This window comes from Vombatus ursinus, unplaced genomic scaffold (assembly GCF_900497805.2).
Source record: "Vombatus ursinus unplaced genomic scaffold, bare-nosed wombat genome assembly UNPS02011014.1, whole genome shotgun sequence".
In the NCBI taxonomy this organism is placed as follows: domain Eukaryota; kingdom Metazoa; phylum Chordata; class Mammalia; order Diprotodontia; family Vombatidae; genus Vombatus; species Vombatus ursinus.
The window spans coordinates 14451070-14467635 of record NW_020950792.1 but is presented as its reverse complement, the minus strand read 5'-3'; the positions used below and the strand labels follow the sequence as shown (position 1 = coordinate 14467635).

At 33.9% G+C, this 16566-nt stretch overlaps 1 protein-coding gene across 4 annotated transcripts; it reads right to left on the bottom strand.

Moving 5' to 3' along the window:
* Positions 1–4536: 4536 nt before the first annotated feature.
* Positions 4537–12298, bottom strand: SLITRK6 (SLIT and NTRK like family member 6). 4 transcript variants are annotated; one of them, XM_027855671.1, is made up of 2 exons: positions 11736–12298; positions 4537–9064 (listed from the first exon to the last, which is right to left on the bottom strand). In XM_027855671.1, the coding sequence occupies exons 1-2, from the start codon at positions 11835–11837 to the stop codon at positions 6515–6517; spliced, it is 2652 nt and encodes an 883-aa protein (XP_027711472.1). In that variant the 5' UTR covers positions 11838–12298; the 3' UTR covers positions 4537–6514. The 4 variants fall into 4 exon arrangements, with proteins under 4 accessions (XP_027711472.1, XP_027711473.1, XP_027711474.1 ...); XM_027855672.1 differs by having other exon boundaries at positions 11860–12298; XM_027855673.1 differs by having other exon boundaries at positions 11881–12298.
* Positions 12299–16566: the final 4268 nt, after the last annotated feature.

Sequence of the window (16566 nt, the reverse complement as noted above, 5' to 3'; positions counted from 1 at the left end):
ATATTTTCTTATTAGTACATAATTATTACTTAAGAAGTAAAAAACAAAATACAATTAGCCAATTTTAAATTAAACATGAAGTACTGTAGCTAAGCTTTTTGAATTGCAATAGAGAAGAGAATAAATTAAAATGTTTTCCTATAATAATCCATAAATTTGTAACATTGATAAACACAGGTGGTATAATGAATTATTATCTATACAAAATCACAAATCTAGAACACTAGATTCTATTTTCCATTCTTTTAGTATGTTTAAGTTTTTGACCTTTTTTTTTATGGAGAATTTGATTGTAGTATACTGGATAGAAACAATGAATTCCTAATAAAACATATTTGGGAAATTTAGTATTTACAAATTGGTATAGAATTTTTTGATTCTCAAAGTAAAAATACATTGTTGTTGGTCATGTCCAACTCTTTGTGATCCCATTTGAGATTTTATTGGCAAAGACAGTGAAGTGATTTGTCCTGTCCTTCTCCAGATATTTTTACAGATGGGGAAACTGAGGCAAACAGGGATAAGTTTGCACAGGTTCACATTGCTAGTAAGTATCTGAGGTCAGTTTTGAACTTACCTGACTCTAGGCCTGTCACTCTATCTATTGCTCCACCTAGCTGCTTCCCCATTCATTATACTTTTAGATATTTCAATCTTACATTTTGGGAATTATTCTTTTTACAGTTGTAATTGTGAGGTGACTACTGTCTCAACTTTTTGTATAAAATGGTTTAATGAAAATACAAGACATATCTAATTGTATTGAATTGACTTAATCATTTCTGTTGTTTGACTGAGTCCAAGGAACCAATCAATTAATACTACTGCGAAGGCTTCATTTGAGTATGGGTAGATAAACAAGGATAGTGGCAGGGTATATATAGCATGTAGATTTCTTCAGTGGGAATAGAATGTACATTTGCTCGTATAAAGGAATGTTGCTTGTTGTGCTCTGTTCCAGTTGAAATCTATTCATATGTTTTGTTGGCATTTCTTTAAGAAGAGCAAGAAGCAAGTATACAACATGGCATCTTAGTATTCTGAAAGCTTAAACATGAGAACATTTATCTTCAGAGTATTTTTCTTAAATGGGGAAATGTTAGGATTAGATCTCTGGATTCATGTAATACTTGATCTTTCTTTATAATATGTTTGGCACTAGTCCCATTCACAGTCTCATGCTCTTATTTAAATTCTAAGGATTATTTATCTTGCCTTCCAATGAGTTTGGGAGTGCCATAAAGGTAGAAACCCTATCTCATATGTCTTTATATATCACATAGTGCTATTATATATTCCTGAACAATGTCAAGCACAAAGTAGGCAGTAAAAAGTAGTTCTTGTTTGATTGTTTAGGCCACAGTGAATAATTATTCCATAGGTTTAAGCTCAGGGTTAATTCACTTCCAAATAATCAATACATTCCTCAAGGCAATGAATTGGTATTTGAGATTTTAAGCAAATAATATGTAATGAGTAGCACCTTATTTTCTAAATGTTAACATGTTTTCACAAGATACTTTCAAGAAGTAATGCACTCAATTGCAGAACTTGACAATTAAATTTAAAATCAATTATTTCTAGGTATATGTGTACCTCCTCCCTTTTTCAGTTTCAGTTCTTTCAAAACTTTGAAATGAAACAATATATTAAAAATTCTACACATTTAAAAGCAACCATGTAAGAGAACAACCTAAATACTTGAATTAAAAAATGAATTGCGATTTTTCTTCAGTGACTAATCATATAGAAATTAATTTTTGAACAGAACTTGTTTCTCGTACTATTCTTTCAAAATCATCTAGGAGATGAAACAGCATCTGGTATTTTCTCTTATCCCATCTATTTTAATATTATCTGGATTCTGTCAACTTGGATGTCATAAACTTTCTCTGGTGTGTTTAAAAGATGAGGGGAAAAAAAGCCCAAGTTGACTGTTTACAGACAAGAAGGAAAAGCAAATGTAAACTATTTTCATTCTATCTAATAATTAACTTCCTGAATCTAAGTTAAAAATATGTTCCATTTCTGTTTCAGAATTGGAAAGACCTAATATTGATTACTATTGGCACCAAGAAAGGATAAAAGCTATGGCCGTAACCCTCAGGAAATATTCAAGGATATTTCTATCTTACAGGATATACTGAACTGAAACTGCAAAAAGGATTACTGTTGTGCCACCCACCCCCACCCTCAAACCCCCAACTTGTCCATTCTTCTTCGATGAGGTCATTTTCAATGTGGCTGCCTAGATATATAGCCAATGGTCCTGAGAAAGTGTTGTACTTGCCTCTTCTCCTATAATTCAGGCTTGTCCTTGCCATGATACTCCCAACTTCTCAACAAAAGAGAACTGTAAGCAGTCTTGTCTTTACGGAAAAGTACTCTGTAGGGAAAACAAACAAACAGAAATCCACAAGTTCACTGACAAAACCTTTTCCAATTAACAGGAAATTCAAAATTTAGCTTATTCTTCTTAAGTGAGTAGTATTTTTTAAACTATAACAATAGTTTTTTTCCTTCCTACAGAGAGCATCCCTCTGTATTAATTTAGAAAAAAAAATCCTTTTATTTCATAATACCTGCTATTTTTCACTAGAAATTTAAATTTGAGGTGAAAATTTTCTTTTAAAAAATATTGAGTTTATATCACTAAATAATCTCATAAGTCGAATATATATACATGCCTAGAAAAGATTACTTACCATGAGAAGATGAACACAAAATAAATTATAATGAAAGTTTAATATTACTACACATGTTCATGTTTATATGTTTAAATTATTGATCCACTCTCCATGTAGGTTACATAAGTATGTATTTACATATGTAGGTGTGTATGTATGTCTATATATCTAAAGACTTATTTGAATAAGTTTGGTACAAAGACAAACTTAGAAGCAGTCTCATTCTCTAAGAAAGTGTCAGGTTCAAAGCATTCAGCAGCTTTATGTAGGGTCTTCCCCTCACTAAAGGAGTAGCAAAAAATAAGGATTTCATCCTTCCAAGTACTGTATTCATAGTTCTAAGAGGAAAACTAGGCTGTCCTTTGGTAATCATTTATCTAGATCTTTAAAGCTTAAAAAACAAAAAGGAAAAATAAATGGGGTGGATAGGATGGGAAACAATGGAAGAGAGTTGAATCTCACTTTAATTGTGTCACCATAATTATTATCGATTTACACTGAATATCTTAAATATGGTAACTTATTTTTAGTGATATATACATACACACACAAATAAAATACACACACACACATATGGATACTAGGGCTATATGCACTAATCCTACTCAAGTGAAGAGGAAATAGTTTTCATTTGATTTAGTTATACTGCTACACAAACATACATACTCCAACACACATGCACAGTAGTACTGCCATGAATCAGATCTCAGTCTAGTCTAGTGTATACAAAATACAAACTGTAAATTCCATTTCAAACTATTAATACAGTAGAACTAGCCAACATTCCAATTTATGTTGCACTGGGTCAAGATTGATAACTACTCATTCAGTCTATCAGCCATGAGTACAAATAACTACTATAATACATGATCGGGAAGAATATGGCAAAATCTCTTTTGGATCCAGAGGGAGAGGAAGAAAGTAGGTAAGGGGGGAGGGAGAAGAAGAAACTAAATGCTTGGTTTTCCTCCATAAGGCAAGTAATACCTTGTATTATTAAGCATAACTTCCAACACACCCCAGTGCTATTTTTCCTAACTAAAACTATGAGCATAGAAAAAGTACTTTAAACAAAACCAAAATATTGGGAGTAAAACATTTAAAACATTGACTTAAAGTTTAATAGAAATTGTCAAGCATTTTTACACTGTGTTAAACCTTAGGCACACAGGGTCCAATCAGTGGAGTAGATTTTGGTGTTTGGCATACACTTACAGAGAATAAATGTATATAAAAAGCCATTTAATTCTGACTGTCAATAAGATAGAGAACATAGTGCTACTGTTGCCAATAAACAGAGTAGTGAGATTAAAAACACCAAACGCCCTCTTTCTCCAACCCACTAACTCTCAAAAACAGCAACAAAAGAATGTTCTGGAGGACATGCCTCTATCTGCCATCATGGATATATTCCAAGGGTCCTCCAGGCAAGGAAATTTTATTAATCTTCCTAAGTACCTTTGTGTACCTGTTTTGAATCAGCAAGTACTGGCAGACTCTCAGCTGATGAATAAACATGCAACAGCCTGTGTTCTGCATATGCATTGTCCTGCTGTTTGAAATCTATAATGTATAAAAGAGGGAGCTGGGGGAGAGGGGGTGATTAAGGGGAAGGGATACCTTATTGCAGGGTGTTGACTATTACCTGCTGGGTTTACTTGTCTTTGTTGTTAAATATAGTCATCATTATATATGCCATACACATTTCCACCTTAAGAGCATTCTTCTTACAAAAATGAAAAAATAATAATAATAATAATAAATGAAAACAGAAGAGTTTCCCACTACATTTGTTCTGGCCTAACCTTTGAAAATAATTAACATAAAAACAAACAAACATGTGATTAAGTAAAAGAGGTATATTGTTCTACTTCTTAATAGCTATAAGTATGCTGATTAATGACACTTTTAAAACATAAATTTCCAAAACTTGACTATATTATTTTCTCTGTCAACATGCTATGATTCATTAAAGCAATGTGGGGAAATGATTTTATGATAGATTCTTAATTAGCCATCACACATTGCATCTTATTCAGATGCTTGCTGGCTGTTATTATCATGATTACTTTTCAGCTGAAGTCTAAGAAATAGCTAAATTGTGTGGCTAATGTGGTCTATTGAGTCTTGAGAGTCAAACATTTCACAGCATATACAGTAATAAGTAAAACATCGGTAAGCAATTCAAACAACTGATGCATTTCAACAAAACTGTCCCTTTAACCCATTATGCATTGACCTGTATGCTTAGTAGGAAACAGAAATTGACTGCTTCCAAGAAAAGAGCCCTGCCTCTCTCTGTTAGTAGTTAACATTGATACTTGTTTTATTGTACAAAATGCTATTGCATGACTGATTCGACAATCAGAAGTGAGAAAATAGAAACGACCAAAATGCATATTACATGTGAAAGGATTTACTGAAGGGGGGAAATTCTGGTCAGATTTTCAGTTTGGCACGGTGTCAATCATGCCCAGAAATTGAATAGCCTTTTTGCACACTGTGAACAAGATGCTTCTGTGTACATGACAACAGACAGAAGCATCTTTTTGGCCTCCTGACTTGATTGAGTTGCAAATCAGAATGAATTTTAAAAAAGCAAATTTTAAGAAGACTTTTTTTTTTCAATTTAGTTTTATTTATAGTGAGCAATTCCCTTGAAAGGCACCCAAGAATAATTACTTTGTGAACCAAAAATATATATACAAAACTGTACAGAATAAATAGTTTATAGAAATCTAGCTATATTTTCTTGTAAAATAAAGCTGCAGTGCTCCATAATCTTAAGTCCTTTGTACAACTTACCATCAGAAGTGCCTTTTGCTACTCATTTGTGGCAAAAGTCTTTACAAATAAAATAAGAACAATGATCTCCACCCACACCCTATTTTGTTTTACACCTTTAAATTGATGACCATAGTGAAATTAGTTTTCTCATGAACAATCAAACCTACCACAGAAGCCACTGCTGTGAAAGAAACCAAACTTACTTGCACTAAATATATTTACAGTGGATTCTCAGTAGCTTCAAAATTGTCCGAGATTAAGGATTGAAACTGAACACGTGATCATACAACAGATTACAGCAGCATTGAAAATGAGACTGTCCAAAGTTGTATATAACCCCTATGTGAAGAAAAATAAGACATTTTGTTCCTTTCCTCTAAACTTTTAGTGTTTCTATTTTGTTTTTGGTCGTCTTTTATGATTGAGACCCTTCATAGTGGCATTTGATAAACAGATCCCACAAATTGCAGATTTTTCATGCCACTCGAGTTATACATAGCTAACTCTCTCCTTTTATAATGACACTATTTAGACTAATCAAATTCCAGTTTTGCATTTATTATGAGAAAAGTAAATACAGTTGTAGACAATGTTTACCCCTGTAGTGCATATGCTAAACCTCTAATCAATATACTTTTTAACTTTAAAATTGCATGTACAGGTATATCTTAAGGTGATGTATTCCAATTCTTATTAAATAAATCATTGGGAATAAGATTTAAACATAAAATGTTTAATTCCCAAATTATGTATGTAAGAGGATTGCCCATTTAAAAAAAAATCTAGAGAACTATGATCATCTTCCTTGCATGAGTAATTACATACAAGTTTTGATTTCATTTGGGACCTGAAAACAATGCAATGGCTTCTCCCAGTGATCCCTGAGTTTCGTTATATTTTTCTGCCCACACCCCTCCATCTCAGGACTACTGCTGTGCTTAAGTTATGATTTATAATACACTATTTTAAGGCACTTTTATTTACAACGTTCTGACTTTAGACAGAATCAGCATTCCTGCCCAAACCCCCAAAGTGTAGTCTTATGTTTGCTGTTCCAGGACTTCTAAGTAGTCAGGTTCAGCATGTAAGTTAGCTTTGAGCTCAAAATACTCATTTTTCGTCTGTTCCACTAACACCTTCCTTGGTCTGGAGTACATTAATGTCTCCATTAATTTTAGCTCCTCATGTGTTCCAGGATAATGCACCTCTATCTCAGGCTGGAGCTGGGCAATATTTTTCCTCAGGTACTCTGTGATCCCCAGTTGCTGAAGTTCCCGTTCTTTCTCCAGAATGTTTCTATATAAGGAACTGGCATCCTGGAAGGATAGAAATTCTGCTGATTGATCTGTGGCTTTGTATTTTACATTTGAACCTGTGAGGGGTGAATTGTTTTCCCTTTCTAGAAGACTTCTCTGGAGATGTTTTGAGTCATTTCCATCTCTGTCATTTTTCTCCTCCTCTTGTTCTAGACGTTTGGGGCTGAAAGATGGGCTTCGGTAGACATGAACCATTGGGCTCACCATATGCTGCTCATACATTGATGCGCTAGGCCTTTCAGTTGTGTGATGTGTCATCTTATGACCATACATGCTATACTGGAGGTGTACAGGACTGCTGTCCCTCATTTGCTCATCAGCTTGTTTCTTTTTGCACCTTCTCCTGCGGTGGAGAATAAGAACTACTATTCCTGCAGCACAGAACACAATGGTTATAAACACAATGAGCAGGCCTAAGATTAAAACAGAAAGTGGAACCGCATCTGTAAGTGATCTCAAAATGGTATCCGCAGTATTGGTTGTGGTTGTAGGAGTGGTGACAATTATAAAACTAGAATGGGTTGGCTGGGATGGGCTATTAATTAGGCCTGGGCACAAAAGTTCACTATTCAATGACTTTAATTCTTTTTTATCTAAATGTCCTGGGGATGTACAGAGAATGTCATCAGTCACTACATCTTTGCTTAGCTTTTGTATCCACTGCTGTAACCCAACTAAATCACATGAGCAATCCCAGGGATTATCCTCAAGCTCAATCTGGATCAACAAATCCAGTTCATCCAAGACATTACTCACAGGTAAATGTGTAAACTGGTTTGTTTTGAGGTTTATCCTGGTTAAGGGAACTCCTGAAAAAATATGAGGTGGTAAAGCTTGGAGTAGATTGTTATTCAAATAGAGGACCTTAAGTTTTGGCATTATATTAAAAGTTCCAGGTAATATTTCCTTGATAGCATTATATTCAAGGTATAGGTACTCAAGATTCTGGAGCCCAAGGAATAAGCCTCGGTTTAATTTGGTCAGATGGTTACCATTTAGATAGAGCTTTTGCAGTCTAGTAAAGTTCATGAATGACCCTTCCTCAAGAACCTCAATCCGGTTGTTTCCTAAGTGAAGCATTTCCAAAGTGGAATATTCTACCAGGTCAGATTTCATTAGCGTTTGAATAATGTTGCCTGCTAAAATAAGTTTTTTAGGATTTTGGGGAGGAGGCTTTAAATCAGATAAACTTTCGATATTTCGTTCCTGGCAATGAATTAGAAGTCCAGATGGGGAAAGAACTTTGCAGTTACAAGGAACTGGACAATAAGGTACTGGAAGTGGAGTGGATGACTTGGTAGCATGAGGTACTAAACCTGGTACCTTAGTGGGACTTTTTGAAATAGATGTTGTCTTGGTTGATATATGACCATCATTTATAGAAGATGTCACTACTAGGTGTAATGACCCTGAAGGATCCTCATATTCTTCATGGACTGGAGGAGTGGGACAGATAGATTCCCTTTTCAATCTACTAAGAACACTTCCTTTGACAAATGGAGGACTATTGCAGACAACATCACCAATGATAGACTGGGGAGGCATATTTTCCAACCATGTCTTTAACTGCAATAAGTCACAGTTGCAGACCCATTTGTTATCTTCCAGCTGAAGGTCCAATATCCTGCCAATGTGTTCCAAAAACCCAACATATGGCAATGTTTGTAACTGATTCCCACGGAGGTCCAGATGGGTCAATGGGACAAAGCGAAATATGTTTGGGGGAAGAAACTCAATGGCATTATCATTTAAAATTAAGACTTTTAGTCTCTGGAGCTTGCTAAAGGCACTTGGTTCAATCACTGTGATGAAATTGTTATCTGCTTGAAGGAATTCCAGATTTTCAAGGCCATGGAAAGTGTCCTCTTTCAGAATTTCTAAAGAATTATGATTAATATGAAGCTGCTTCAGAAGGCCAAGGCCATTAAATGCACCAGGCTCAATATCCACAATATTATTAAATCCAAGATGTATTAAGATGGCATTGGTAAGTCCAGAAAAGTCATTTGTGTGTAATGTAATCAATCCATTATTTAATAAAAATAGATGGAAGGGTCTTGATGGTGGCACATTTATTTGGGATAACGTCTTGATACCTCTTTCTTCACAGTTTATAAGCAGTAAACCATCCTTTTCCTCACATGAGCACAGAGAATCACAAGATCCTCTTACTGGTGACAAGGCAGGCGGAGGCTGTATAGAAGCTGAGGCAATCAAAGCTGAATATAGCAGATGAATCCAAAGCTTCATGTTGTTGTCTAGTGAGTTCTGATTCTGCAAAATAAAAATTGAATAGCATGGGACTTCAGTGTGGGTAGTGAAAGGCACCTTCTCTTGTACATTTTCAACTGTTATTTGCTGAGTTGAATGTTAAAATATTCTTTCTATGAGAAGTTTAAGGATTTGCTAAAGAACATACTTTTTGTTAGGAAATGAGTGGTTAAGATCTGACCTATTAATTCTACCATCCCCATCTTATAAAATTTACATAAAGAATACATTCAAAGAAACTGATATCATCTTTTATATAAAATCCTCATCATGCTTTTAAAGCTAACATTAGTAAAATACGGGTCTGAAATATACTAAAATATATAACTGAATAAAAAGATTCATGTACTTGATATGTTTGAGTTGTATATGTTTTGGGGTTATACTGATGTCTTCCTATTCAAAGCATGTTAAGTTATAGACTTAAAACATAAGTAAAATATAGGTCTTAGCCAGTCCAGAAAGAAATGCAGAGAAATGCAAGAAAATGAAATTTGAAAGAAGAATTCTTTACTTCCTAATCCTGAACTTCTGATCTAGCTATTAAAATTTGTTGTTCCAATAGATTGGCTGAATATAGTGTCAAGAGTGCCCCAAACTTCTGTTTAAGTCTGCAGAGACTTGGGGAAAAAAAGTTTCTAAGTCACTAAGACAAGAAATCAGTAAAGCTAAAACTTAGGGAAATGCTATCACTGACCATTGCCAAATCATAGCCAGATTACTGATAAGCAACTTTATATTTAGGTTTTCACTGTGCAAGGCACTTTGAGATAGCATAACATTACTGGGACATGTGCTAGAGAGCTCACATGCAGGTTTTACATAAAGCATACTTTAAATTAAGATGATCAAATTTCAAACAGAGAGAGCAGTTTTTTTATGCTTTATAATGAAACCATGAGTCTATTTATAATCTATTATTACAAAGCCTTCAAAAAGAAACACTGAACTTAAAAGTACAACCCATGCTATAGTTTATTATACTAAAGGCACATAAAACATAAGCTGCTTCTCAAATAACCTACTAGCAAATGCCAGTTGACCTCCCTGAGCATAGTTTTGAAACAGGCTAGAGGGTGCTGAATATCATCACATAATTAACCAGATAATGTGCTTCCTTATTAAGAGCTTAAAGACTTTTTACAATAAACTGTGAAACTAACTGTACTGGAATAGGAGCATTTGAGAATATGATTTGAATATGAGGGATTTGGTAAACTGACAATGAAAATTAATTCAGAATAACAACACTACACATGCAATTTCATTAAAGGAGATTTAAGTGTTTTGACAGAACCTTTTTTTTTTAAATCTGCAGATTGCAGAAGTCTTGAAACACTATAGACTAATCATTTGGCAATGTTAAACACTGGTTTGACCTCATGTTATTGTCTTTCCTGAAATGTTGCTTATAACACTATCTGTAAACTAAAATGGGAAATATTACACACACACACACACACAAACACACATGGATATTATTGTAGTCACTAATTTATTGTTGTTTTACCTGTCCATTTGAACAATGACATATTCATATGAGAAATAGAACTTTATAATAAAAAAATCACACAAAATAACCTCCACCCTAGAAGTACAGCCTAGAATCCAAAAATTTAATGGTTGAAATTTGATGGGAGTACAAATTACCTATTTTTTAAAGTGCTAGCAATTCTTATTTCCATAGCTCAGAAAGGAGAAAAAACACATTTTTTTTATTCTCTATTTATAGAAAATCCAACATATTGTTAGAGTTGCTTTGAACTCTGAAATGTTTCTGAGTCCTTCAGAAACATGAGGAAAATATTCAGTACACTTTTTGTCTTTTTAACAAGCAACATGTAGTTCAGTCTACAAGTTGTGATTCACTCAAAATAACAAACAATGACCCCCACCTCCCCACCCCCACACAAGCCTTTATATGCAATAGCAGGAAATGTAATGAACCATTCCGTGAGGCAAAGTACTTTAGGAAAACAGGAGATAATTTCCAGATGTTCATTCCACATTTTGCTTTACATCTTATAGAAATTATGTTCTGCAAAGTCTTAGTTTAAAAGGAGAGGGAGAGAGGGAGAGGGAAAGAGAGAGAGAGAGAGAGGGAGAGACAGAGAGAGACAGAGAGAGAGAGAGACAGAGACAGAGAAACAGAGTCAGAGAGACAGAAAGAGATAGATCTAGGAAACACATTTTTTTCACTGTTTTCAGAAACAGTCAAATGTGAGGAATTATACAGTAGATTGTAGCTGATAAAAATCATAATACTGAATCTCATCTTAAATACCTTTCTGTTTATATCATTAAAAAAAAAAAGAATGTTTCCAAACAGGAGAATAAACAGCAAACCAGCTTGTTATTCTTACTCATACTGAAATCAAGGATATTTAGAAATATTTACCAGTAAAAAGCATGCATTCAGCTCACAACATCAACTATACCCTATAATCTACCACTATCCCAACTATTCTGCACAGCCAGCTGTTTTACTAAATGTCTCCTCTCAGAACACAGGCATCTGGTACTGTATTAGGAATGCCAGTGACGGAGACTGGGAAATTTGACATCATTTAAAGCAAAGTTACACACAAATATCACAAATGCAGCAAATCGGTTAATTAAGGAAATTGAGAGTGGTGCAAAACTAATTGGAAGCGACTTGAAACATTCACCTTACCTGTACAGCAGATGCTCCTCCTGACACTGTCAGTAATAAAATGCACAGTTGGAAAAGCAGTTTGGAATAATTCAGGTTCTTTGTTAAAATTGCAAAACACATCAAACAGATAAACAAAACCCACCACCATGTGATTTCTTCTTACATGTCACTTTTCTGCAAGTCCAGACATAGCTGCAGCATCGCAAATTTAAAACTCCAGGTCAAGAGAGAAAATGTAGAACATTTTACCGGAAATCTTTCAGGCAAAGTGTTTGCTAGACCATCCTGAAGCAGTTGCCCTTTTTCCTCAATTAAAATTCACAGCATACTTCACAGCTATGCTGACTTTTTCTGCATATAGTTAACCATTTGCAAGCTTCCGAAAGCAGTAAATAAACAAGATGTTAAACAGAGCTTGAATTGATCACTCTTGCTTTCTTAGGCTTTAGATCCAAGCTGCAGCTATGTTCTCTTTCCTCTCTTTCTAGTCTTTCTTGTTAGCTCAGTTTGTTATTAGTCAGATTGCCAAGGGCTGGGAGGTAGGCGTAAATAAAGAGACTTCTTGGCTTTTGACTCAGCCTTTAAGCCCTTCCCCATCAGAGAGCTTTAATCTGCCAGTGTCATTTAATACAAGAGACAGCTCCACCTTGGGACTGCTCAACTCCTCCTCTTTCTGAAAATGGTCTCACCTCCTTCCCTCCTCTCCCACCCTCTTTTGCACTACTTGCATACTAAGTATAGGGTGAGTGAATATGCATGGAAGAATTGCATACCATTTAATAAAACATTTTAATGAATGATTTTGCTAATGAAGCAGGCACAAAGGAGGTTTTACTATACCTTAAATTTTCAAATGTATCACATAGTTCTGTTTTCTAATGTGGGGTGTGTGTGTGTGTGTGTGTGTGTGTGTGTGTGTGTGTATGTGTGTCCTGGAATAACAAAAAAAAAGATTCTCTATAATGTGACCTCTAGTTTTACTTTGATTTCAGAAATGAAATTTAAGGTTTCATCTCTCATAATTGCTTGTTAGGTTGGTATTTAACACTGCTGAGAATTGACAGATTATCCTTATGAACCTTAAAACAGGTTACCATAGGTTCAATGGCAAAAATAAGGTTATATAGTTGTCAGCAATTTGATATTTTTAAGAAAAATATCTAATTGTTGACATATATTATCTAAGGTGACTAGGAAAAAGCTAATCTCCTTTATCCAGAGTAAAACAGCTGTATTTTAATTTGGTTACTTTCCAAAAGTAGCTTAATATTTGTGGAGCAATGCACCTAGCATTATTCCAGGTCTTTGATTTATAACATATTTCTAAAAATATCCTTTTTGAGAATTTACATATAATTGAGCAATTCTATTCATAAAATTATTGGATCATAGATCTAAACCTGAAAGGGACCTTACAGGCCAGCTAATCCAACTCCCTCCATTTATTCAGGGATATGGTTAAGTTCCTGATAGCTTATCAATTAACAAAGGTGAGAGTGGCACTAGAGGAGATGGAAAATCCTACTGAATTCCTGAAATATTCTTAGTTTATCAACTCACTTCTTTATTTTAAGTTTTAAGAACTGTGTTATAGAATATGTGTGCTATCCTTCATTATTCCTTTCCCTACAGCTAAAGTACAATAATAATGGAAATCGGAATCCATTTCAGGTATCTTAAAAGGATAGCTATTTGAAAAAGTGATGCTATTGCTTTAGTGTAAATATAAGGATCACTAATAATGCTATCAATCTTACTTAATATGCAATATGTACTCAATAACTAGGACTTATAATTTTAAAATATCATGCCAATTTATTAAAAGTAAATAGTTAACCTTTGTACTATTTTGTCTAACTCAAAGCAATATATTAAAATAATGACAGGAAAAGATAAGCTGAGTAGATAGTATATGAATCTGACATAATTTCTTTAAATGCAGTCCAGTTTTGTGCTCCATGTTTTTAAACTCTCTTTTTAAAAACTTTCTCTAAAATGTATTTCCTTTTAAAAAAAATAAGCTTATCAGTTTCTTCAACTGTTATAAAGTTAGTGAAGCTTCACTAATAAACATACAACTGTCAGTATCCTTTAGTTCCCAAAAGGCCTGTTTAAAAAAAAAAGTTATTGCTTTTACCTTGACACAAAGAACAAGAACTTTTGCATATCCAAAATGAGCAAGTTACATTCTGGCACTTGCATTGAAATGGTCTACGTATAGAAATATAATTTAAATGCTAAAACATCTTTTAAAATTAGTTCTTGAATATATCAAATGCCATTTTCTTTAGATAAAATGATTTAAAATGGACACTACTTTCATTTTAAACCACATATTGAATTATTACTTTGCAACATGGATGACAAATTAACAAAATGAATCCTTTGTGTTATTTCTAACTTGGCGCAACTAATAATTTCTGGTGCCATTTTGTAGGATTTCCTGGATTACCTTCATTATATATTCTCTCAGTCATTTAGTATTATTATTTTTTTGCTTATCACACTATCAGTACGCCATAGTATTCACAAATGACTGACGGTGATTTTGATTTAGGGGAGAAATAGAAAACTAATCCTTTTTGATGTAATGTATTATACTAACAAATAGTCAAAGCAGAGACTAAACTGGTGATTAAATTATCTCTTTTCACTATTTCTAGCAAGTCAGGGGTGAGGAAAAAAAAGAAAAAAAGAACTATCATCATTTCTCATTCAATTGCTAACTAATCCTTGTTGGTCCATCTATTTTGTTTTGCATACATGAGTGGAAAATTAAAACAAACAAAAAAAAGGGAGGAATAGTAACATAACCTTGAGAAATGGAAGAAGAAAGAAGGCAGGAATAGAAATTTACCTACTCAGATGTGGTCAAGGGGAATTAAAGGCCTCTACAGAAGATGTGAACAATCACTCCTTCACCCTCAAAGTCAGCAGTAATGGTTTAACTTCCTGTTCTTATCTTTGACATAGATGCAATGGCAATTTTCTGAAATTGTTCTTTCCACCAGTTTGCAGATTATCATTGTTGGCTACAAACTAAAAACTATTATTTACATGCTTACAATTCTTTTGCAGCTATATCATTTGAGAAAAGAGGGGAAAGAATATGAGGACCAGGCCTTTTTGGTGGGAGGGTTTGGAAAGCAAAGCATTGGACAAAGGAAATGAATTCTGGCACAGCTAATTAAGGCAATCTAAATAATATCAAAAATTAAAGCTCTGAAAAAAATCATAGTATCATAGACTTAGAGCTGAGAATGACCGTAAAGGTCACATGGTTGAATCTCCTTATTTTAAAGATGAAGACACAGAAGCCTATAGATAATAAGCTACTTGCCCAAGATTACATAAGCATTAAGTAACAGATCTAAGTAGAATTCAGTCAAACATCCCTTGAATCCAAGACCAATACACTTTCCAAAATATCTTGCCTCCTTCCTATAATGGAGAAGTATATGTACTGATTCAATATAATAATATTAAAACACACACACACACACACACACACACCTCATCCTGCAAAACTGTATTTCATTACTGACCACATTATTGACACCTTTCAATAATCAATCATTGGAAAAGTTATCAGTCCCAATCTTAGTTTGTATAAGAAGCAATGGGCTATTAGTTTGTTTCAATATTCCATGATTCATTTGTAAAGATTACATGGCATCTCACTTCCTTCACCAAGTTTTCTTTAAAGTACATAGAACAGTCATCATGCCTTACCTTACCCAGTTTCAGCAATCACTGTGCACCAATTGCAATTAAAAAAAACAAAACAAAACAATATTATTGATTCACTTGTCAAACTGATCTACTCTAGAATCAATATCCACACTTTATTTCACAAGTTGGATGGAAGGTGAAAAGTTCTCTGACATAATTGTTGTGCAAACCAAGTCTATAAGTGGTGTGTTACTATGCTTTACTCCCTAGGTATGTTCTACAAATATCTTTCTTTAGTATATAAATTCCTAGAAGACAAAGACAGAGATTGTTACCTTTGTATAATATCAAGCATAGACATGCACAGGTGAAAATGTTCTTGTTCATTGAGCCAATTTCTGTTGATAGAATATAAACCCCACATAATTTAGAGGTTACAAAATGCACATCCTTCTTTGTGTATATAGGATGGTTTGATACAATGGAAGATGTGTTGAGAAGGTAAATCAAGAAATGTATATAAATAAGTATGATAAAATTGATTGCAGAAATTGTAAAAGAAGCATCATACTCTTTACCATTTATTATGAAGAAAATTTTTTGGAGGAAAAAAAAGAGATTCTTTGAGATGTTTGCAATTTAAACAAATAGAAGTCATAGAGCTATCTTTTGAATACTTGTTGTTGACATTCTTTCAAAGGATTCTTTTTTGAAACCTAGAAACAAATTATGTCCCATTGGTTTTTGTACATACCAGGTTTGGAGATCAATGTTTTTTCGCATCCTCTATTCTTGAAGTTACCATTAATGCAGATTGAATAAAAGTTTTGTAGCATCATAGTATTATAGTATTAAAGTTTTGAGATTATACTGAGAGGTGATAGGTAGGTTTCTGGGATGCCAGAATTTAGTTAGTATAAGAATCCTGGGTTCATAGAGCATTATATTATGTATATTTCACATATTTCGAGAATGTAGAGAGCTTTTAAGACACTTTATCTAATGTCCTCCTTTTTACTCATGTTTAAGAAATGATATGCCCACAGCCATATAGGTAGAAAGTGGTAGAGCCAGGATATATACATAAGCACTTAGTCTTATTCAAAATCTGGATTCCTGGAGTGTGTGTGAATGTGTGTGTGTGTGTGTGTGTGTGTGTGTGTGTGTGTGTGTGTGT

Coding starts and splice junctions, on each gene's coding strand:
- SLITRK6 (XM_027855671.1), bottom strand. CDS start 11,837: ATGTGTTTTGCAATTTTAACAAAGAACCTGAATTATTCCAAACTGCTT. Junction 9,065..11,735: donor GAGGAGCATCTGCTGTACAG/GTAAGGTGAATG, acceptor TTTATTTTGCAG/AATCAGAACTCACTAGACAA.